Source organism: Aptenodytes patagonicus, chromosome 2 (genome assembly GCF_965638725.1).
Source record: "Aptenodytes patagonicus chromosome 2, bAptPat1.pri.cur, whole genome shotgun sequence".
Lineage (NCBI taxonomy): Eukaryota > Metazoa > Chordata > Aves > Sphenisciformes > Spheniscidae > Aptenodytes > Aptenodytes patagonicus.
Genome location: NC_134950.1, coordinates 44434583 through 44460044, shown reverse-complemented (window position 1 = coordinate 44460044; position 25462 = coordinate 44434583). Strand labels below are relative to the sequence as shown.

General features: G+C 39.5%; 2 protein-coding genes across 4 annotated transcripts in view; one reads left to right on the top strand and one right to left on the bottom strand.

Annotated features, from left to right (window-relative positions):
• Positions 1-19334, top strand: part of RGS20 (regulator of G protein signaling 20) — a 41886-nt gene extending 22552 nt beyond the window's left edge. For all 3 annotated transcript variants that reach the window (XM_076329712.1, XM_076329711.1, XM_076329710.1), the window contains exons 2-5: positions 11197-11345; positions 15572-15658; positions 16507-16741; positions 17981-19334. In XM_076329712.1, coding sequence (XP_076185827.1) covers positions 11197-11345; positions 15572-15658; positions 16507-16741; positions 17981-18169 — 660 coding nt within the window. In that variant the 3' untranslated portion in view covers positions 18170-19334. The remainder of the gene's footprint in view (positions 1-11196; positions 11346-15571; positions 15659-16506; positions 16742-17980) is intronic.
• A 5378-nt stretch (positions 19335-24712) lies between these two features.
• TCEA1 (transcription elongation factor A1) overlaps positions 24713-25462 on the bottom strand; it is a 30032-nt gene continuing 29282 nt past the window's right edge. The window contains exon 10 of the mRNA XM_076329709.1: positions 24713-25028. Coding sequence (XP_076185824.1) covers positions 25020-25028 — 9 coding nt within the window. The 3' untranslated portion in view covers positions 24713-25019. The remainder of the gene's footprint in view (positions 25029-25462) is intronic.

Here is a 25462-nt window from a genome sequence, read left to right as displayed (position 1 = left end):
GACCCTGCAAATTGCATGTTAGAGTAACATTTTCAGTGAAGTCTCTTATGATAAAATCCAAAGTAAAGAAATACTTTACAATATTACCAGAGGAGATATAGGACATCCTTCTTCAAAAAAAATACACAAAAATCCAACTGAAACCCCAAGTAACTACGTTTCTTAACAAGAAAGTCAGATTTGACTCAGAAAAATACTTCAGTGCAGGAAGTTTTTTGCAGACAGCGGGCTGATCTGGCAGCCAAACATGCAGCACTAAATAGCAAAGAAAAAGGAGCAGAAGACATCTAAGCCCTTGGTAGACAAAGACCTCAGTTAGGGGTGACATGATCAAGGCACCATTACCTGTTACTACGTGGGTGTGATACATTTTCAGCCATTCCTTTTGAAATGTAAAGCAATGCTTTAATCTGAATAGAGGAACCCAACTCCTCTGAGCTGCTGCTCCTCTGGAGAAATAAATTAAATAAAACAGGTAAAGGCACTCAATTTCTGGACATTTGACATAAAAGCATCCCCTATTTAAACTATAGAAGGATACTACTTTCTCTTGCAATTTTATCCACTTAAGCCTTTGACAGACTGGGGCGCAGCAGTGACATAAGAAGCCGCTTTATTCTGTGTGGCTGCCGGTCTCCTCTCTGCTAACCTCTGTCTTGCATTCGTAAACTCTCAACTGTTCCAGTCACCCTACAAGATGCCAAATCTCCAATTATACAAAAAAAACTTCCCAAGAGCTCTTGCTCTTAACTCACTAAGTGGGCAATCCAATAACTATGCCTAAAGCATGTGCATATGCGTGGGTGAGCTCATTAACATATGTTATAATTCTTCTCTATCTAAAATAGTGCGCTGCTTAATGCAGAAAGTCTGTGTGTCAAATTTGTCAATGAAGAGGAAGAGGCATGAGCATTGAGTTTCCTGTTCGTATTTCAGTTGACAATAAACTGCCACAGGCTTCAGTGGGAGTATGTTGCAGCCCCAAGTATTTCTAAATTAATAAAAATACAGATTTTGGAGATTGTCTTTGAGCTCGACCCCAGTTGCAAGCCTCTTCCGACATTAGTAGGCAAGGACAGAATCTCTTTCTTCCAACTCACTGGTTATCATTATTGGGGGGATCCAAAGGGAGAGCAGCAACTGCGAGAGTTACGTACCCTCACCTAAAGCTCGCTGAAACCCATAGGTGGTTTTCATTGCTTTAATGGAGTTTGGATCGGGTCCGAAGTATTTACTGAAAAATAACTGGACTATGATGATCCACATCTGTGCACTCACTCCAACTGGCTGTCAGCTAGCGTTACGGCACAGGCCTTCGCAGGCCGTGTGGTTACCGTGAAAGCATCATGCTGTGGCCGTGCAATCGGACCCAAGTTAAGCACAAGTTAAGGCTTGCACACCTGCCCAATTGTAACGTGTACAAGGAGTACACATTATGTTTAAGTAATTATGTTTAAGTAATAGAATCTTTGTACTTTGAGCTGAGAAGATGCCATTGTGCTGTAGCAGAAAATGAGGATAAAAGTATAAAGGCTTTGTCTGTACTCTTCTTTTTATGTATTCTTGTGTTTGGGTGTTGGGTTTTTTTAATTTGATTGGGGTTTTGTTTTGTTTTTAAATTTGACATTTGTGGCTTAGACTTTAAATATTCCTCCTTTGGGAAGGCTATTTTCTTGGTGGCCCACCTTTCTACTAACAGATTAGCAAATACTATAAATGTTACAAATAAGCCAAATATCATCTGAGGTGCTTTTAACCAGGGAAATAATTTTCATTCCTGACCTTCACACTCCTTTGCGTTCCTAAGGCTACACACAGAAATGCCTCATAATCTGAATGTCAGATAGGCATTCCTTGGAGTGGAAAAAGTATGACAGACATACTTATTCCAGTACCTCAACGTTACTCTTAAGGTATACAGTAGTTTTTCCGCTATTGTCACAAGTAGCTTTTCAGATGCTTGCTTAAATCCCTGGATTTTTTTTTTTTTTTTAATTATTTATTAGCATTCAGTAATATGAGCATGTACTTTTTATATGAATCATAGATGCTATCTAGCTGGATAAGAAGCAAGAACACATGCCATTATTTTTCCTCTATTTTTGGTTCATTGCTTTTTAGGGACATTTTTATAATGGACTAAACTTGTTGTTATCATTATATAGAGAAGGACCTCTCTCTCCCTGGGAGATCCAGAAACACCGCACCTAGGCAGCTGCATAGGTGCTACATTAGATTGACTTGAAACAGTGAACCAACCAGAGACAAGCTGATCAATTTGGATCAGCCAACGGGTTCATGAGAGGCAGGTCCTGCTTGACCAGCCTGATCTCCTTCTATGACCAGGTGACCCGCCTAGTGGATGAGGGAAAGGCTGTGGATGTGGTCTACCTGGACTTCAGCAAGGCCTTTGACACCGTCTCCCACAGCATTCTCCTAGAGAAGCTGGTGGCTCACGGCTTAGACAGGTGGACTCTGCGCTGGGTAAAAAACTGGCTGGACGGCCGGGCCCAGAGAGTTGTGGTGAATGGAGTTCAATCCAGTTGGTGGCCGGTCACAAGTGGTGCTCCCCAGGGCTCAGTACTGGGGCCGGTCTTGTTCAGTATCTTTATCAATGATCTGGACAAGGGGATTGAGTGCACCCTCAGTAAGTTTGCAGACGACACCAAGTTGGGCGGGAGTGTTGATCTGCTCGAGGGTAGGAAGGCTCTGCAGAGGGACCTGGACAGGCTGGATTGATGGGCCCAGACCAATTGTATGAGGTTCAACAAGGCCAAGTGCCGGGTCCTGCACTTCGGCCACAACAACCCCATGCAGCGCTACAGGCTTGGGGAAAAGTGGCTGAAAGCTGCCCAGCAGAGAAGGACCTGGGGGTGTTGGTTGACAGCCGGCTGAACATGAGCCGGCAGTGTGCCCAGGCGGCCAAGAAGGCCAATGGCATCCTGGCCTGTATCAGAAATAGTGTGGCCAGCAGAAGTAGGGAAGTGATCGTGCCCCTGTACTCGGCCCTGGTGAGGCCGCACCTCAAATACTGTGTTCAGTTTTGGGCCCCTCACTACAAGAAGGACGTCAAGGTGCTGGAGCGTGTCCAGAGAAGGGCAACGAGGCTGGTGAGGGGTCTGGAGAACAAGTCTTATGAGGAGCGGCTGAGGGAACTGGGGTTGTTCAGCCTGGAGAAAAGGAGGCTGAGGGGAGACCTCATCGCTCTCTACAACTCCCTGAAAGGAGGTTGTAGCGAGGTGGGTGTCGGTCTCTTCTCCCAAGTAACTAGCGATAGGACGAGAGGAAATGGCCTCAAGTTGTGCCAGGGGAGGTTTAGATTGGATGTAAGGAAAAATTTCTTTACTGAAAGAGTGGTTAAACATTGGAAGAGGCTGCCCAGGGAAGTGGTTGAGTCACCATCCCTGGAAGTATTTAAAAGATGTGTAGATGCGGCACTTAGGGACATGGTTTAGTGGGCATGGTGGTGTTGGGTTGGCGGTTGGACTCGATCTTAGAGGTCTTTTCCAACCTTAATGATTCTATGATTCTATGAATTCAACTCCCACTCCCCTTTCTCAATTAAGCATTTGACTAATTGGTGCTCTCCATGCGGGATTTGGACAGTTCTGTGGATTCCTCCAGGCAGGACCTGCTGTGCCTAGACAAGTTTTTTATGTTTCAATGTGCTGATTAACAGCTGGAGTGGAGAATGCGGCCCTTCCAGAGACTCCAAGGCTGCAAAATTGATCCAACTCTGCACAGATTGCAGGCAGTCAGAGGAGACTTGTAAGTAGCCAGTCACTTGTGAGTAGTCAGAAGAAACTTCCTGCAGATGCAGGAAATGATCGTGTAGAACAGTCTTTTGCACACAATTTAGGTAGTTAGGAGACATTTTGTATGTAGCTCAAGATAATCACTAGGGATGGATCATGCGTGTGCTGGAGTGGTCCCAAGGAGCACGGGCCAGCTGGATGTAAGAACTGTGCAGTAAAGCACAATGTAGAGAGTCTCATCTGGTCCAGCCAACACCACCACTACAAGGACCTTTGCAACAGAAACTCCTGTTGCCATCTGGACACTGACTGACTGTCCTGTTCAAGGACTGGATTCCCCACAGTGACTTGATATTAGCAAAATCAGATCCAATTGACTACCCATGAACCAGCAGAATAGCACCTTTTAGTCTTTCCCTATCCATATGAACCAGAAAGTCCTATTTTTTCTATTAAATTATGGCTACCCAAGCCCTCACCAAGCAGACGTAGGTGTCTTCGATAGCGCTGTCATTACTTTGGGCAGTCAAACTGATATAATTGGACACAGAGATATATTTCATGTTATATCCAGCAATTGGCTAAAACTATACCCAGGCTGGGCTTAAACAACGCAGGAGATGGTAGAGGTTGAAGTCTTTTGGTTAAAGGTATCTCACCTCATTCCATTAGTAGCCTAAAAGTACTTCTGGATTCCTTAAAAAACATGTACAAGACAGCGGTCCACCTCCGGTTTTTAAATCCCCTGTGTTTTCTTCTCAAACCCATTTTCAAACAAGGCACATATCTGCTCCAGATGGTGGGGACAGAGAAGGCAGACCCCAGTTCTCAAAGTGCAGAGAGCATCCAGCACAGAGGGTTCTCACACAGTTTGTTCATTCTCATAGCAACTTCTGAGAGGTCTGGAAATCTGAGAAGATAAAGGAAGCACAGGGAGTTTAAAGCAGTGAAATTTCCATTCTGGTGTGAGGGAGATAACCTAGAGAAAGAAAAGCAATTTTTTATTGGCTTATTCTTCCTCAGTGAGGCCAATTTTAGGGTATGGATCTCTCTTGTAGTACAGCAACCTAGTAAGGCAGTTTAAGGTAATAGGGAATTAAACAAGAAGAAGAGACCAGGGAGCATCCGAGGTTTTTGAAATCCAGGTGTATTAGGGGATAAAAGTGTCACAAAGTAGGTTGATTAATCCCTCCATTGGGGCTCAGAGGTAAGTTCTCCTCCTGGACCTTCCTCTCTTACCTTGAAGAAGCAATATAACGTTGCCTGGATCTTAAAGAGGGAAAGCACTAGAGCTCAGTGTGACTACCCAAGTGACTTAAAAATCCCCAAAACAGAGCAGTAATTTGAGCTTGAACCTGTGAGATGTTGGTTTTGGACAATTCATAACACCTCTGCTTAGCACCACCTGGTATTAAGTCCAACCCAAGATATGAAGTCACTTTTCTCTGCAGCATAAATACAAGTACCAGATCAGATCCTCAGCTGGTAAAAATCCCAGCCATAAATCCTGGCCATAGCGAAGTGATGTAGTTTTTCAGCAGTTGAAAATTTGACGCACACTACATGTAATCAGCATTAATACTTCAAAATCTAATGTATAAAAACTAGGATGGAATTTTCTCTCATCACGACGAGATCTTGACGTTCCAAAGAAAACGTCCTCTTTGTTGATGGACATACTTATATTTGATTGTCCAGGGAAATAAAACAGAAAGTACTTGACACTGGCCAGCAAAAAATCCATTTAAAATCAGATACTAATTGCATGCCATGCAAGCTGAAAACCTTAGAAAGAACACCTCAATCTTGGTTTTCTTTCAGAGTGTCAGCTGACCAAATAAGCAACTGTCCTGGGAGGCTGGTGTGACAAGCAGCTGTATTTACCGATTGCCATTTTCAAAGTGCACATCTGGTAATAAGGAACAGAATATTTTGGCTGATGGAAGAACGTTTGCACTGATGTTTACAGAAAAGGCACATTTTTTTCTAACCGCATTATAAAATTTCTCTACGAGGAGAAATCTGTCCAGTTCAATCGCAGGTTCTTTCCCGCTTCAATGCCCTATTGACTAAAAAACAGCCTCCTGTCAGATTTGAGTGATGTACCTGGCAGCGCCAGGTGTAGGAGGATGGCTGTACACCTTGTTTTCCTCAGGAATGCACCTTTCATTCTACAGCCAAATAATAGCTCTGAACTATCCCTCACCCTTGAACACACTTACTTGTATACACACTTCAGCTCTCAGGGCTCCTCGAGCTCCAGAGTCTTCCAACTGATTGCTACAACTGATGTTTTCCCTGCCCAGCTCTGTACATGCATTTCTCTGCAACATCATCCTACTGGTTTAAGAAAACAGAGATCATTATTTAAGCATCACAGTCAGGCTGTGGGGACAAGTCGAGGCCACCTCTTATGCTACTTATGAAACGCAGCAGCTGGCGGGGGAGCAATACCCATGTGCCTCTTATCCTACTTCCCCGCTCCACCACCTGTGGGTCTGCCGAATGTATTCTCAGCTAGGACAGGGAAAGAAAAATATTTAGCTAAACGTTAAGTATCAACATGTCATTCCCTTTAACAACGTTAAGGTAAGCGATTAGCTCAAAATGCTGTTGATGATTCAGATTTTTCATTATCAAACCAACCTGATCAGCCACAATATCAGTCTAGAAAATAAGGAAAGCCCTCTTGCAAAGTTAGCAGTCACACTTCCACTGCTTTTGATTACAGTTGGTTGAGGCTCTTCGGCTTAATACTGCGGGATAATAAACTTGAAGAGGTCACCAATTACTGGTACCATGCACTACAGCAGTAGGATCCACAGGTGAATAATTCTTCAACTAATACGTACTGTTAGTCTCATCATTGATGCAAAGAACACAGGCACTACATTTTTCTAATTGGTTTTACAGCTACTGCATGACCCAGTCAGACCATCTGATGTCCCAAATTAACAACCATGACATTATATGAACAGAAGGCCTTTTTATTGGGAGGTCTAAAAAAAACGCTCTCCTTTTTGCCCCGAGCACCTGAAGTCTACTGAAGGCAAAAAAATAGCCACCTCCACTCCCACAGATCTGCAAGTCAGTCAAGCAATTGTTTAAATTGTTGCTAATGTGGGTTGTACTGTAAAGAAGCAAGGAATTTTGTAAATTCCTACAAATAATATTCACTGGAGTTGTTGATAAATCTACTGCCCATTCCTACACACAGCACAACTCAAAACAGCAATTTGAGCGGTTGTCTGGAAAGGCTCATTGCACAGCTATGGTGGCTGCAGCAAGAAGCAGCGAAGTGTGATGGAGAACTTCGATGACCCATAGTGAAATATGGAATATACTAGAGGTAGCAGAAAAACAACTACAGACATAAAAAAAGGCTTTTCTGTTTGCATCCCGTTAGTAGCTCTGTCATTAGCTCACTGCATGATCTCCGACAACTTGCTTCGTCTCTATGACTTTTTTTCCATACGCCTTCCATGATCATTATACTTCCCCGTGTACAGTCATACTTGGATAGTCTCAATGCTTTTCAAGGTACTTTTCTTTGAAAATTAATCCTTAGATGACTTGCACAAACTCAGTGTCTGTGCCTTTGCCTCTATTCCAGCCAAGGAGCAGTTTATGGGAGAGCAAAAGCAGCAGATAGGGACCTCGTGGTAAACTTCTTGTATCACCATGCACAGCTGCAAAATTGCAGGGTTTGTGGTTTACCTTTTTTTGTTTTAATCGCATCTTTTTTTTAAAAAGCAAAGAAATCTAGAAAGCGAGTATATATCCATGAATATACATATGAAATTATGACATATCCTTTAGGCAGAGCCTATGTCTTACTGTGTGTTCAGGCCTCATGTCTGGCATTACACAGTCTCAGCACAATCACGACTGGGATATACATTTGCAACAAATTGTGCTGCAAACATGAACATTTTAACTTTATTTTGCAATTCGGGTTAGAGGATGAACCACAAAAGCCTTGACTTTTAATGTAAGACATCCACTTCTGCAGATTAATCATTCTTACGTGGCCAAGGGGAGTTGGCCCAGGTAGAAGGGTATATAGAACGATGTGCTTAACGACAGTTTGGTTTAGAGCCAGAGCTGCATTAAAAATAAAATAAAATAAAAAGGCAGGGAAGAATGAAGTTAGAAAAACAATGCTGGGATGGACTTACTCATTGCTTGTTCTGTGAACCTGGACCAGCCTGATATGTTTTTGTCTTATGGGTCTTAATACTATCTATGCCAAAGGAGTTTCTACAACCTTGTAATAACCTGCACCACTACTCAGCTCTCTACCTTGCTATGCTGTAAAATCGAGCCTAGATTTTATTTCGCCCAGGCTAACTCATTATTTATCTCTGAAAGGAACAGAGAGCAATAGAACATCATAACCTTTTGCTGACCAGAAGATCAACATGCTTCTCAGTTCCCCTTTCTAGATTAACAACCCAAACTCCTACAATTTATCTGTGTAAACATCTTGTTAGATGTTTAGATAGATGCTCTATCTTTCTTGGAATGCGATACCCATAGTACTTGCACAGAGGAGCATGTTACTTCCTGTAATACCACAGTATTCCTGCTAATACACTGCTGAAAGTCACATCCTAACTAGTTTGTGATCCACTCCAGACCTCTACTGAATGTACAATATGACTGTCAATTGCCACAGGAAATACATGCATGATAATCACTGAACAGCTCTGTAATTCAAAAGCTTGGGCTGTCTTTAAGCCGACAGATATAGTCCAGTCCTCCTCCTCCTATTTCCATTACTCTAATACAGCTCTGCTATCATGAAAGCATGCTTTAGCTGCTAAAAATAGCTTTCAAAACAAATCTTCATCACATAAATGACCAAAAACTACTTGCTTATTCGATAAGAAGGTTTGTATACATCTGCCAAATAAAAATGAAAATGCATCATTTAATCTGAAAAAATGCGTCTTGAATTTTTGTGTTGCTCAATCCTTCATTTTCCGTAAACTGTGTGAGAAATCATGCAACGATGAACATTCATAAAAACCTATAGTACCAGAAAACTTCTAAGGTGTATGATTCACAAGTGAAACAGAGAATGTAATGCTGCCGGGCAGTTTTTTGCCATACAGCTACTTACTTACTCTTCCCTTGCATTAAAGATGTCAAAGAACAATTCTGAAGAATCACCTGAAATGGTAACAGTGAATCCAGAAAGATGTTTTGAATTAAGCCCGAGCGGGATGAGATGGGGAGGAAGAGTGTATTCTTCCTATTTCCACCGTCCTTTACCTTTCTCCTTGGAAAAAAAACAAACAGGAACCAGCTTTTCCGCTCAGAGCACTGTCAGTTCAATTGTAATATGGATTAGAGGTATGAATGCATGAACTAGCCACATAAAACAAAAGTAAGGCTGGATGGATTAGGCTATATAAACTGCACATATCTGAATCCAAGCTACACTTTTCTAATCAATAATAATTGTCTACTGTCCAAAGAAGCCTGAAATAGTTAGATGTATTATCATTCCAATAATGCTTTATTTGCAATCACTTCCTAATCAATATATGAAAATACTTTATTTTAAGAAGTATAGGTATCTAGAAGGAAATTAATACTGAGGGGTTCGTTCTATTCCTATGGATTTGAAACTCTGAAGGAAAGAAACCTGAATCTACAAATGTATTCTACATTTCACATTTATTCTTCCACATTTTGAAACGAGAAAGGTTGTGGGTTTTTGGAAGCTATGTTCTTTTTCTGATTTTCTACTTCTGGACATTTAGGTATTGCTTGTCAGATTAGGTCTACAGAGTTACAAAATGGGTTATCATTTCTATCTGTACTGTTGTTCTTATATTTTATTCCTCCTGCAAAACAGGTGCATCTTCTGCTCAGCATGTCGTGCATTTTGCTCTTGGGAGAGTGGGTGGTTCTCACAAAAACAAAAACTATTAAGCTCTATAAGAGAGAAACAAATTCAGCAGAAAAAAATCCAGCACAATTTAATGCTGCACTCTGCTAAAATAATCTCCTTTCTTCTGACACCTGTCGAGTCCATGACATCGTCTGTGCATTCTCCCGCAAGTTACAAGAATAGTATTTCCTAAACCTGGCTAAACATTTTAGAAAGGAAGGCAACTTTTAACCCTCCAGTATTTGGCTCATCAGATTTTTTACTGATACTTTAATATCAGACTTGAAACAAAGAACTCAAAATCTGTAGCAGCTCATTTTAGTTCCCCTACAATTGTCATGGCCTCAAAAGGTTTAGCAACCTGAAAAAACCTACACACAAAGGGATCTCGTGACACAGGAAGATGACTATTTATGTATCCAAAAATCAAATACAATCAAAATGAAGAAAGACGTACTCCTCTTGGTACAAGCTGGCGTTTCATCTGTATTTCATCTATATCTATCTATATTTAATCTACATCTGTCACTTTGGTATGGCACAACCCTCAGCATAATAGAGCCTTATTAAGTGCTGTAGAGCAAGTTTGAAGCTCATAGAGAGATAGGTCAGAAAGGGACAGGGACTTCAAGGGGACTTGTCATTTCATTAACACCACTTCTCTGCACAATCTGCGGAATTCGGGCTCCAAAAAGGTTTCCCAGACCAGTTGAAAAACCACAACCAGTGCTTCCACCAAAAATTGTTTCGTGCTGTCTTCAGCTGGGGGAGGCGATCAAAAACCTGGATGTTAAATCTTAATGCTGCATAGTCATGTGTTTTCTCCACAAGTAATTCTTCATCTTCAAAGCAGCACTTGATTCCTTCTTGAGAGAAAAACATTTTAAAATACTGTGGCAGTCAGACCTATAGCGGACAGATAAGCGTTGGCCCTTCCCCTTTGCTACAGGGCAACCAGCAGGTTTGAGACATCCCCAACACTCACCAAAGGCCAGATTTTCAAGAGAGCTCAGGTGTCTCACTCAAGCATCACTAAGTCTGTGCGTTGGCTAATCAAGAGAAAGACAGAAGGGAAAGAAAGGGGAGGGGGGGAAAGAGGCTCCAACTACCTCAATTCTATAACCTTTTCTTTGGGACTGACCTTGAAGTCAAAACCTCAGGAAATCCTTTTCAGCTCCTAGGCTTATATACTACATTATATAGGCATATATATATATATATATGTCCAAAGAGCTGCAGCTCTCTGAGACCCCTCATTTCCACCTTTTCCTCTCTCCATCACCGCTCTCTTTGTATTCCCACCCATGTGCAGAATTCATTAGCCACTTGCCTTCCATCACAGCACTTAAATAAAATGAGTGAATTTTCCAAAGGATTCAACACATAAGAGCTGTGGGGAAAACCCAAGCATTTAGCTTTTCAGTTCCTTTGGAGCTGTGGCCTTCAGCAGTTCTTGGTAAGACTTTTAAAGCAAATAAAAGGAAAAAAAAATAACAAGAGAAATGTTTCTTACTTCCCCCTTCTCTTGCTGTCTTGCAGCCCATGGGATCAGAGCGGACGGAGATGCGCAAACGGCAGATGTCTACGACCCAGGAGACCCCAGGCGCTGCACAGGCTCAGCACAGCACAGGAAATCGAGGGTCCAATGCCTGCTGCTTTTGTTGGTGCTGTTGCTGCAGCTGCTCGTGGTAACCCCTCTCATTCAAGCCTCTGGGAAACAGAATAGCAGGGGAGGGAGAGGGGAGGGAGGTAATAGCCAGCGCACAGGACAACATAAGCCAAACAAACCACCTGGGTAATTCTGCAAGTCCGGGACTAAGAGAGATGACTGTGCTCTAGTACTTAGACACAACCTTCTACTCCAGTTGACTTTTTTTTTCCTGCCATTGAAATAACAGATTTAAAAAAAAAAAAATCTCTGTACCGTATCTCTGTTGTATTTTTGTTGTCAATACTGTGTAATGGAAGGTCTGTTTCATGCAGGACTGGTTCTCCTCAGCCTTGAGCTTCACACCAGGGCTTCCACTAAAAACTGAAAGCAATACCAGAATATGTAACAGCTTTAGATTTAGGACTGGGACTTAACAAGCAGCATAGACTGTGTTAAATGGAGTTAGGAGAAGGTGGAAGAATTTGTAGGTCAGAAAGTGAATAACCAGGTGCCCAGCACTGTTCTTTTGTTTAGAAGGCAACTGCATCTGTTGTCATTAACTAGTGTTGCCAACTCATGGCACCTGCAATTCTCATGAAGTTAGTCCTTGGGATCAGAGACTAAACATTGTGGGTTTTTGCTGAAGATGAGGAGTTAAGCAGAACGTAATTCAGAACAACTCCCGTTACAAGGTGTTAAGGAGGAAAATTTATCATCAGGGAAGCAAAGCAAAAGAGGAAAAGGAATCACTCGATTCCTGAAATTAATTATGTATTCACCTTCTCTCTCTTACCAGCTCCACCAGATCCAAGTGATTTTATTCAAAACTGAAGTAAAGCTTCCCATACTCAAAAGTCCTGTATCTGTTTGGGGCCAAGTGTTAATTAATGGGCGAGACCAGAATTTGCATTGAAATAAAGAAAAAATAAGTCTTAAACAGTCATAGGAGTTCAACCAAAACACTGACAGCAAGCTGAGTGCTTCTTATAAATACACTATCCACCACATAAACACTTCAGAGCAAGCAAACCTGGCGCTGAGGTGAAGGGAAGAAGTCATAAATAACCTTATAGGCCAGGCTAGGAATCTATTCCACCATCATTTTTTTCCAACAGCAGCTGGCAGCAAATGCTTCGGAGAACACGACTAGAAGGCAAGGGAAGGGCAGGCTGATCATTCCTTTGCTATTGGTACTCAGCTCATCAGAAGCCGAGATACCCAGTTCTGCCCTCTCTAATGCAAATAGTGAATATTCTGCAAGGACAAAAGGCTGCTTGGATTTTTTTGCAAGATGCCAAGTACTCTGGCTCTGTTCCTACCAAGCTTTTCAGCTGGTACTTAGAGGTAAACTAAGGTAGAGTTTAAAGAGTTTAAAGTACTGTGCCTGTGCAGGATCAGAGTTTGCTACCTTGCAGAATGGCACCTATGTTAAAGCATCCCATACAAATTCCAGTGTCATCTGAACAGTTGTCCGGTGCAATCACAAGTGGCTCAGTCTAGAGCTGCATATTACACAAACACACGTCTTTCCATAAAAGGAGAAAATAAGGCACATTTATCTGACACTAAGTCAGAGTACGTAAAATTTGCATTTTATCTTTTAAATTGTTGATAAAGTGCTTTTCTGCCATTTTACCTGATATTTTCCAGGATGCTCATTTTCTGTGCATCCCACTATTCAAACAATTCAAAGAAAGCAATTTACTCAATAGGGTGTGTGAAAGTACCCACATTTCATGATGCTTAAAATTCCTATTTGCATTTCAGAATCATCAGGGAAACCAGTACAGGCTCCAAAACAGAGCAGCTTGTTTTAGCTTTAAAGTAATTTCTGATTTTTTTGAGAACAATTGTTTTCTAGTGGCAAGAAATGCAAAACAAACTGTAATTAAGCTATTTATATTCCCTATTCATAGAGCCTTTCCTCAAAATAGCTCAAGTACTTTGAACAGAAAAATTATGAATAGGAATAAAAAGAACAGTCTACAGGAGTCATGCAGCTGAGTTGCTGAACGTCCAATATTCAGCATACTCCTAACAGTAGATTTAGAATGAAGAAATGGTGAAATAGCTCGGAGCCTGCGTTCATTCCTACAGCCAAAACTCAAGCCTCCAGCCTGTTACTCTTCCAGATCCTGAGAAGATGCAGTATTGCACTAGTCTCTTTTCTTTGTTTACCTGTACATTTCTAGGGAAAGAGCCTGCCTGCAAGTCATTTTCTAAGGTGTGTCATGTTCTCTTAAGGAAGCTTTTGTTATTTCTTTTGTCTTTTTCCCCTTTTGTGCATTATCCTGTGAAGACTGTAATCCTTTCTGTTGGATCTGTCGCTTCCCCTCAACCCAAAAATAACTCTGACAAGCATATCACTTCTTGTCTGTGTGTGAGGAATACACAACATATCACTTTTCATATTAAAAAAGGCCAGAATCACTGGTTAAAAGGGTAGTAAAGGACTGAGACCTATACAGTCCAAAAGAATAGAGAACTAACATTAACTACATGCTTTTTTTTCCTGAAAAGCTGAATTGAAACAGTTCATTGGTTTGCATGTATGGTTCAGATGTTACAGAAAAAAAATGTGTTTGCAACAACTGCTCTCCAGCTTAGCAAGAGGCAAGCTTCCCTACCTCTTCAGTGCATGGACTGCCTTGGCAAAGAGAAAAGCATCTCTATTCTCTGTTGCCAACCTCCAGCCACTCCTCAAGCCTTAAAACATTTCAGTTCTCCATCCTCCAAGAAGGTCTCTGCAGATTATGGACTAACACTGGAAAGAGCAAGAGGAGATAACCAGTAAATAGTAACGCTGCAAATAAGACAAAGCCATGAGTTTAGAAGGAAGAAAAGAAAGAAAAATCAACTGGTTTAACAAAAAGCCTTGCTAGTGATAAATGAGATTCTTAAGAATTAAAGCAACAAAACTGTTACAACAGTAGCATTAAAGAAAGGTAAGATACAAATGAAGAAATTGAGTTTGATATTTTCCTAGAAGTTATAACTGTGTTGCTTTACTTCAGCTGGAGGACCCGTTTCATATAAGTTACAGGTTATAATTCACCGGGACCTTTTCCTCTTGACGAATTTTAAGCAGCTTCACAGATTGTATGAATGTATGTGCGTGTATGCGCGTGCATTTCTCACTAAACTATGAAAGCCTATGAATTGGAACGTAGTCCCCATTCCCTAAAAGAAAATATGTATATTCTCAAATTCAGTCTCAAGAGAAAAAGAATCACCTGCAACTACAAAAGGAATTTTTAAAAACTAGTTTAAAAAAGACAGTTATTCAAATTAACATTTGATAAAAGCAGCGGGAGCTGACAGCTACCCACCCTTCCAGGGGGCATGAAAAACTCTCTCTCAGTGATCACTAGTGATGGCAGCAAACATTTATTTTTCCTTTAATCTACAAACAAGCTAATACTGTTTTCCAGACATACTCAAAACGATATTCAGTAATGGTGTATCTGCTCTTTTTGCTCCAGGCCTCACATTTTGAAGCATACACTAGCACTTTCTTAAAGTTGCGAACAATTACCACACAATCTAGCTACACCTACACCTGAACTCCGAAAGATGCTTACACTTTGAACACCACACACGGAAGTGTCTAGCTTGCTTAAAAGTTGCACTCCATCTTCTGAACTCTGGCTTTCTTGTAACACGGTATCACCATTCTAAACCAGAGTCTTGGCCCTCATCGTGCCCTATGGATAAAAAAAAAATAGCCAAGGAGGAAAAAAAACTAAACCAAAAACCAAAACCAACCTTGAAATCTAACTCACATAAAACCAGTGCATCAAGCCTAACTTAAGTAAAAACATTGCATCAAACATACACAGTATAATAAGCGTCAATGGAGAACTGATTTGGTGTGTGATAAAGGGTACTCATGTATACATATATGTATACATATATATCCCATATATATATACACACACACTCGTGTATACATATATATAGGGAGTTGGACTCGATGATCCTTATGGGTCCCGTCCAACTTGAGATATTCTATGAATCTGTGATCCCTGTACAGAAAGTCTATGTGATACAATATTGAACAGTGTTCAGCTATGTTAACATTTGCCAAGTTTAAACAACTGTAAAACTAATGTCAGAGTGTAACTATGGGTAATGTAGCTACTGTTAGCTTATGTCCTTTTAGCTGATTTTTTTTTTTTTTTAAATATCGGAGGAAAAGCGTCTGGTGTGCATTCAGCCCATTCCTTTATAAAGCTGACTAAAATTTTGCTTGCTACCTTGCAGTCTTACCGTTAGAAATCAAGACGAAGAGCGAGCAAGGAGAACATCTCACGAACTCCAAGCAGAGGGTATTCCAAACTGCGAGGAAAGGTATGCTCTTTACTAAGTGTTCTGTCAAACTAAAATGAAACAAACCCAACAAACCATACTAAATAAAGTGAATTACCTGAAATATGCAAATAACTTACTATCTATTTGTCATTTAAGCTGAATTTGCAGTCATCTGTCTCTTACCTCCTAAGGAACCAAAGGTCTATCTATAATCTTTTACCTTATTTATATGCAGCATGTAACCACATCCCCACTTCCATACCATGGCAGATCAAAACACGCATTGTAAACACAGTCTCCCTTTTTTCTGAAATAATTTTAAAATGCATCCTGTTCCCACCCAGCAGCTATGTAATGAAGCTAACTGGCAGTGCTCAGCCTTACAAAAATAATAAATGTAAAGAGGAGCTCAGATCCTCCCAAGACTCAGGCAACTGTGTCTTCAGGATTGCTCAAACAGGTAGGCACCTGTAGAACTGTTAATAGACAGGAGGGTACCTTTTATGGAGTTTGAATCATTGCTTCTTTCTACGTATTTTCATTCCATTTTTAACAATGATTCAACAAGGACTATTAGGTATAGAAAAAATGCTTAGCTGTTGCAGAGGGACTTCTTTGTTGCAATTACTTTGAGCAGTAAACTGCAATTTCTGCATCAAAGTGCTGGCAATCATCTGCATCTGAGCTTTTGGTAAGCACACTTTCAAAAAGCATCTTATAAATATGTTTACTAGAGTTTGCACTTGGGTAGTTCCGGTGAGGAATTGAGAGCCCCATGAACCTTGCGATTTTGTTCGATTGTGATGGCAGATGCCTCCTGCCAGCTGCAAACAGCTCGAGTAACAATCATTCATTTCTCTCTTCTCGTCCTCTCCTTCCTCCTCAAGCCCTGCTCCTACCCTTGAAGAAGTAAATGCCTGGGCTCAGTCATTTGACAAGTTGATGCTCACTCCAGCTGGCAGAAATGCTTTTCGTGAATTTCTACGAACAGAATTCAGTGAGGAAAACATGCTTTTCTGGATGGCCTGTGAGGAACTAAAACAAGAATCCAACAAAAGTGTCATTGAAGAAAAAGCAAGACTAATTTATGAAGATTATATTTCTATCCTTTCTCCAAAAGAGGTATATTATTTTCCCCAATACATTCTTTGATACTGCTTTGCACAGTTAGTTCTAACACGTTTAAAGCTACAACAATACTCAGGGAGAACTTTTCCCCCCCCACATTCCACTGCCATCAAGTAGATATTTAGGGGAAAAAAGGCAGACCCATCGTTGAGGTGAGGTGGTCAGAACTACTTTCACTGGCTGTAAGAAAGCCCTTCCTATGCTACCCTGGCATGCTGGCGTGAAGTCTGTAGTTTGAGGCAAAAATATACAGATGATCACTTTATCCTTGCTTAACTTAAATTTTATTTGTTGGACAAATCAGTTTCTTTTTTCCTTGCACTAGGAAGGGGGTGTGTGCGTCTCTCCAAAAGCACAGTAACTACAAATACAGTGTTATTTGCAAAGTAGAAATCACTCAAAGAGCAGCTGACAAAATATGGCATAGAACAAACACACTGACTTCCTGAAAATTTTCAGAACTACTTGTCACTTTGCTGTTAGCAAATATGTCAAGTTTCGAAGACACCTCAGTTCAGCTGAATATAATCCTGCCAAGGAGGCTGGAATTTTAAACCTTCCAATATCCTTGCAAAACTCAAACTTAATTGTTTGCGGTGCAAGCTATACTTACGTACTTACAAAAATGCTGTTTAAATCTAGTCAGTCTATTCCAGTCATACTAATATCTTTCTACAGACAGTAGAGCCTTGCAGAAAAAAAATGACATTACTTGTATGTTGCATGGAATCACTATATAGCCATGCCTGTGGTTCGCATCAATTCACCCTGCTTTCTAACAGGAATTTGATTAAGCAACAGCTTCCCAGGTTACAGCTTCCGCCTGCGTCATACTGCTTACTCCAAATTCAGTCTCTTTACAACAGCACTAACTCCCAAGGAAACGAACTGTCACAAAAAATTACAAATCCTCCCCACTACAGAGCAGGAAGTTGGTCTGGAAAGAGTCTGCCAGTCTCTCAGGTTTCAGTAATAACGGGATTGCAGGCAGCCCTGTTCAAAGTAAGGTCGCCTCGGTGAGAACATTCCTCTATCCACACTCAAGATATCACTACTTCCAAATTTCACCACAGTCATTTTTTGCCTAAGTATATTTAGCAGTTTTTACACTCTTGAAGGACACCAGCTGAAACAGTTCAAAAAGACTGCTTTTTCAACCAATAAAACAAACCTAAACCCCCACATGTGCTATTCACCACTATTATTTACGCGACTTTCTGTTTTAATATGCAGGTCAGTCTGGACTCCAGAGTAAGAGAAGTTATTAACCGAAATATGCTGGAACCCTCACAACACACCTTCGATGACGCACAGCTTCAAATTTATACCTTAATGCACAGAGACTCCTACCCACGGTTTATGAACTCTGCTATTTATAAGGACTTGCTTCAGTCCTTATCTGAAAAATCCACTGAAGCATAGAATTTTTTTCTTAAATGTATTTATTTTAAAACAAAAGGAACTCTGGGCTACACCAATCCACAGGGAATTTAGAATTAATCAGATATTTACCTGAAAATAACTCAGGCAAGTTTTACTACAGACTGAATGATTTAAACCCGCACAAAGCTCTGGCGCAGTCAGCTAACTACAGTTTCTGATCAAATTCAGTGTTACTTTGCAAAAGAGAATGAAGAGAACGAAGAGAAAATGTTGTTGTTCAAAAAATGCAGTGTTTTTTTCAAACGCAGCATGCAACTCAGATGCAAATCTGTTACAACATTATGTCTGAGGTACAAATGCCAACTGAGCACGAAAACTAAATTTTATTTTTTAAGTGGAGCATTAGAATTTTCTTGAAAACCAAACCAGTTGCCCCATCCACACTGTGACCAAAGTAAACACAGTACTGTCAATATCTGGGTTACACTAGACAAAGTTTCACGTATCGTACCTGGCACAGGTACACTCCACTTGCCTTGGTATATTTAATGCATATACGGTGCGCTAATGGAAATCGGTACGGCAATCTCAAGTTTATGAAAGCTAATGGTTGAAATAATGCTGCCTATAAAAATCTTTTGCTGAAGAATTGTTATTTTACTACTAGAGTCTGCTGAAAGCATTTTTAAGTTCATATTGTTGATGTTTATAAATTATTTACTTAAGAGGAAGAAGAGTCTGGGCATTTAAATTCCAAAATAAAGCACAAGAATTCTCACATATTCCTTCTCTTCCCTCGGTAGGTAGATGTAAAAACCCTTCACTATTCGCTCTCGAGAGGATAGCAGTATCAACCATCTTGGTTTTGTACCTATTAAATTCTCCCGTTACCTGACAGATCTTGTAAGGTTTCTATTACAGATACACACACATTTAATTGACAAAGGAAGGAAGCTGGAAATATTCTGTTCTGATACAGCACTATTTCAGACTGTCCGAAAGAAAAGCAACAGCTCTATCCACTAATAAACCATGTTCATTTACAGTATCCCCAAAGCATTACACACTTGATTTCTGGTCATATCTCAAAATCAGTCATCACAGGAAATACCAGGAAGAAAGTAAGCTGAATCCGCATAATCTGTGTAGATCTGTTATTAGAATAACTTCTTTACTTTAAATTACAAGATTCAATACAATTCCACTTTATTAAACTTCAGAGTTTATAGTGGACTTCCATTGAACTGCATTTTTTCCAGCACATTTATTTAAATGAACCAGATGACACATATAGGTAGAAAAAGGACATATGGGGAACAGAAAGAAAAACATACTCCTAGAAGGGAAGAACCAGACAGGCATAGTTCAGTGACATTTACTGTAGCCTTTATAAAACCTACTCTTTGCCTAATTCCAGCAGTATGAAAAGCACAAAATGGGGACTTTCTCTGAAAAAAGGAAATATGAGTAACAAGGTAGAATTTAGGAGATCAATTTAATTGTTTCCTCAATGCACTCGGCAGGAGACATGTTCTCCCCTTACTGCATTCGCATTATTAAACAAGTAATGATGAGATTTTTCATTACACAGCACCACAGGAGAAGACCCGATACACGGTAAGTTAACAATAGCTATGGACCAGTTTCCATCATCTCCTTCCAAAACTAAACCACTATTCAACGTGTCAGCACAAAAAAGTAAACCAAAAAACTGAAGAGAGACAGCAAATCAAAGTGGTTTTGCCCTCTGTAGCACAACACTGGATGACTAAGTTAAGAGGAAGCCCTTCTATATACCACTACACTTAAGACACGGTCCAGTTAGCAGTCACCGCTGCTTAACGTATCAACGCTGGTTCTCTCAGCTGAACTTCTAGTAAACATACCCAAAGCACTATCAATACAATTTCATTTTACGTAAAGCATTACATGATAGGTAGTAACTTCAGCAAAACAAACTAGATGTATCGGTAAGGCAGCATTCATGGGGAGCTTGCAGTCAAACTGATGATGCTGTACTTGTTTTAGTCAGGGCAGGTAAGAGCGCTCTAAAACTCTAAGTTGACAAAGCAAGTTTAACTAGGTCAAATTCAGCTCGCTGGAAAGATCAGACGCACACATCAAAAAAAGTTCAAAGTCTGTTATTTCATGAAATGGAGGATTTAATTTCTTTTAAGTTATCTCTCTTCCCTGCAAAGATACCTCATTAAGAGCTGCAAGACAGACCAAACACTCGTACTTTATATCAAACAATATATTGCATTTTTTTCCTTCTTTTTTTGCAGAATAATACAATTAAATTGGAGGGGAGAGAAAACGATATTGGTTTGGGCAGTTATATGGTTAACATCAGATTATCAAAACGAGAAAATAATTTCTAAGCTTATTTTTCATGTATCACAACTTCTAAGCAATTAAAATTCTCTAGGCAATTTTCATTTTACTTCTGCATTACAATACGCTGACATTTGCAATGCGCATCTTTCATGAAAAATCTGAACAAATTTTAATGCTGTGTTTTAGGTTTAAGCTTACACCCAACAGCAATGGCAGAATGCTGGTCCCTAGATACCCTGAGAGTCTCTCTTAAAAAACCCAAACAACCAGCCCACTCCCCTAAATGTCTTGTTATTTTGAGACTGTTTAATGCTGGATTTAATTGAAGGGGGGAAGGGAAAAAAAAAAAAAAAGGAAAAAAAACAAAAGGAAAAAACCCACCCGCAAAGAAGACAGTTTTTTAACTACATTTCATTATTATATACTTGCTTATTATGCACATACTTTTCTCAGGGCAAAAGCGAGTTGCACTGAAAAGTTACCATAGACAAGCTGTTACATGAATAGCAGGAGAAAATAATCATATTGACACAAGATATTATTTATAATTCATCAAGTAAGAAATGACCACAAAATCAATTTATCCTAGCTTGAAAATAAGCATGGTTGGTCTGTCTTGGCATTTATCTAACTGCAGGATATCATTAAGCTCTAACAACTTTCCAGTCCGCTGGTACTCTTTCTTCAATGGCTGCACTTCACAAACCAGTAACTCCCACAGAACATGCATACTGTTAAAGACTGCTCTTTTCACCAGCCTGCTAAGCAGTATTAAAATTGCATGGGCCCCTTCAGCTAACATATTGTGCTTTACACTGACCTTTAAATTCCAAAGTCATTAGCGCAATACAAATGAAGAAAAAAAAAAATTTTTATATATATATCCTGAAGGCTCTACTATATAAAGACAGATTAAAATTTATCACACAAACATCCTGTATTTATGCACTTTCTGATTACAAAGGATATCTGAAAGAGAGAAAGTGATGAGAAAGACTATCACAACGTGAAATAATTTTTAAACAAGTTTGCTCTAAACAGTATTTAAGAACACGTGTCTTCTGCCATGGAAGGTATCAGGATCATTTCAATGACATTAATGAAAGATTTTCTATACTAATGTTGTAACTAGATTAATCCCAAACCTTTTAAAATGGTAAAACAATTCAAGATTAGTGATGATCTAGTGAAACAGAAGCTAATATACAGCTGTATGAAATCATACTTAAAGAGGTGAAACTCCTCAGGTTTATTTATATGAATGATTACTAATGATCGATTTCAAAAGGCATGCGTTTGAAAGGTAATACAACTACTTTTTGCAGAATGAAGACTTTGTGTTGATGAATTTAAGTTCTACCTAAGCTGGTATGGGTTGTAAGTTTCAATTTAAAATTCACGTATGCGACCACAAGGGGAATCCTGAACTCTGGATAAAAACCAGGCACCTCCTTCACAATGCTTGGAAAGTGCAACCGGGCTTCAAAATGGGACTCACAAAAGCCAAGATCATTGAGCAGATATCTACCTTCTGCTTAGTGCTAGTCAAAAGGAATCATTCAGTACAGGATATTTTAAAACCCAGAGCAAGTGAACAGAATTATATATGAGGAAATGCCTTCTAACTAAGGATCCAGAAGCTGTGTTTTCTGAGCAGCAGAAACCTCTGGCCTTCCTTGCAGAAGAAAGATGGCATCCTTAAAGATCTATACACACACACACAGACACACACACACACAGACACACACACACACAGACACACACACACACAGACACACACACACACAGACACACTTACTTGAGAAGGAACATGGCCACCTCTTTTTCTTTACTAGTGTAGAGAACACTCTACTAGTGTTTCTTTACTAGTGTAAAAACTAGCTTAAGTTGTAGGGCAATTATGTTCCAGTCTCTCTTTCGTCTGAGAGGATTCAAATGTCCATAAAGGTAATAAACAAACCTGCTATTCTTGGACGGGAGAGATTCATCACCAGTTCTGCCGGCATGTTTCACTGCATAAAATATCCGAACGTACTGGGTCAGTCGTAGCACGACTGCAGCTCAGTAGGTAAGCCAGCCAGCTGGGGAAATGAGATACAGTCCCAGCCCCACCTCCTATACATTCTTCTCCTATACATCCTTCAGACTTTACATCCGCTCTGATAGCGGAGGGCAATTTCAGACAACTGGGAAAACTGAAGCACCTGTTGAACAGAGGTGCATCCACAGCTCACTGCTGGGCAGTTTTATTTTTGGATCTGGGTAACCAAAATGAAGCATGAATAGAATTTAGGCAACTGTGATCTTCTTTGGATCTAGTTCTTGGACTTCATCTCTCACTGCGAGAAAGAAACGGGTCTTTTTACCTCGGGGACAGAAGAGAGAAAGGCTGAAGGCTGTTCCCCAGCCATAAGGTAACATCAGGTGAAACAACATTTTCTTTCAACTCCTACTTGGATACACCTACATCACAGAAAGCGCTATCGCAGTTCTAGTTCTTTTAATGAAGTCCAGATATAATTCGCTAAGTACAGAAAGGCAATTACTGTATTTTCTCAAAAGGTAATTCTCCTAAGTGTCACAATCAGGCATAACGATTAAAGGACATGTAGCGTGAGGAAGGTTATGCAAACCAACCTGTGCCTGCCCTGTATATATGCCGTGAACAGCAGTGGAAATTCAGGTCTACTTGGCATCCAATTTGCAATCATTTTTAACATAATTTTTTGGACTTGTTCTTTTACAAAGGTCTCCAAACAAAGCACTGCAATTGATATTAAATGTCTGTCATTAGTTTGTTGCTGTCTTAACTTGGGGAAAAAAAAAAAAATCAATTATGCATCTTTAAGTAACTCGTAAGAAGCAATCCTGCCAAAGGAGCTACACACAGGCTAAAAATAAACCCATTCTGCTAGAAGAAAAAAGAATGTTTTCTGAATTAGGGCATTAATATCAAATAAATTGAGTTAAAAACATTTTTATATAAAGTTATGCAAGAAACTTTAGATCCTGAACAATTTTCTGCCTAAAAAATGTTTGCAACTAAACTTCTATTTTAATCATTTTTCCTTTAGCAGAAAAGCCACTTTTCCTTCTTTGCACAAGCTGACTGGAAAAGCTTGCTCTATAAAGTATTTACCAAACACTTCTTGTCCTGCACAGCTCAAGTGTCATCATACTATTTCCAACTCATTTGTTACGATTGCCACCATCACGCAAAAAAATATTCCACATAGAAAATCTTGGTTTTCCTTTACAGTCAAGGAATTTATTCTCCAAGAACCGCGCATACTCTTCCCATCCCCCCATCAATCCTTTATACATTGCCAGGATAGACCTCCTCAGCCCCAGGCTTCGATAAATGAAATAATATAAACTTAGGTATAATGAAAGAATTTAATCTCTTCTAAAGATGTTGACATATTTTTCCTTGAAAGCGCATTAGAAAATACTTCTAAACACGTGCACTGTTAAAAAGCAGGCTCTAACAAAGCACTATTATTTATATCATTCCACATATGGAATAGACCATAACTTTAATAATTTATTCTCACCTGCAGGTCTATGATTGACATCGGATACTCCACATCTCACAATTCAGTTCATGAACAAAATTAATGTCATTTATATGAAGTGAATTTAATATTACCTCCCCAGCCAGTTTATACTGTGATGAATTGGTTAGCTGGTGTTATTAGGACAGCCTACAACACAATGCCTTTACTTATTTACAAAGTCTAAACCAAATTTGGTTGTCAAGCATGTTAAGCAAAACTGAACACTCAAATGAGATTTAACCGACTATTTTAAGACATTCCTAGAAATAATACCTACTGATAGAATGTAAAATACATGCTCTGCGCAATAAAATGTATTGCATTGATCAAAGCTGGTTACATAAACAAGGTTAACCAACCACTGCAAAAGAGGTCATCATATCCACTAATAAATTTCCAAACCCCATGTCCGCAAATTTAGTCCTAATTCAGAAAGAGTACGTACAAACTAGAGAGTTAACTAAATTGTGATTTAGTTAACAACTGAGTTTAGCGTAATTAGATACGAGTTAAACACCTTTTCTCTTTGCAAAACTAGTGAACACGGCAGCAAGAAACAAATTCCATTCTTACAATTGAACAAATGTGGAGAGGCAAAATACATATGGGAGGAGCGTGTATGTTTCAGACCGCAAAAAATACAGTACATTATTCACAGTTAGAAAAAAACAAGCCAGTTACCAAAATGTTTAATTGGTAAAAGTTTAATGTCAACTTACTTATAAAAATGAAAAAATATTTTAACATTCACCATACAATTGAGCAACCTGGCCCTACTGACTATCAGCTATAGGAAGGCATTTAAGGAAATGATGGTTGTGTCAAAACAAAGGCTAACTTCAGGCATGTATGCTGCTTTAAAAAAAAAAAACAAAACCAAAAACAAAAACCAAAAAACCTCTCATTTGCAAGAAGCTAGATGCTTAGCCTAGTTTTTAAAGGTAATTACAAAATCCTCTTTCATACTGGTCCAGATGTCTTGACAATTTCTTCTTCTAACAGAACTGTCAAAAGAAAAGAATTTTTATGAGATCTTCATACAGCTTATTTCTAAATCTTTGCAAGAAGAAACAGAAATATGACACCACACTTAGGATATGGAAATTACTAGTTAAAGCATTTGCTTATATCATAACCATTCCTTCACTCAAGCGTCTTTATACGTACACTTTTGTAACCATCACCTTACAAGAAGGTTTTGAGGAAAAATAAACTTTTCCAGGTACTGCATCAAACAATTTCTGAGCTTTATAAATTATTTAGATATCTTGGAGTATAGATTTGAACAATATTCAGTAATAAGATATGTAAAACAAGATGCATAAAAGAATTTTTTTTTTATGCAGTAATCTTAACATATGCTGTGCAACATGGTTCTGCAGAGCTGCAGCATTCTTAACACAGAAAAATAACGGAATGAGGGTATCATGCTTCATGT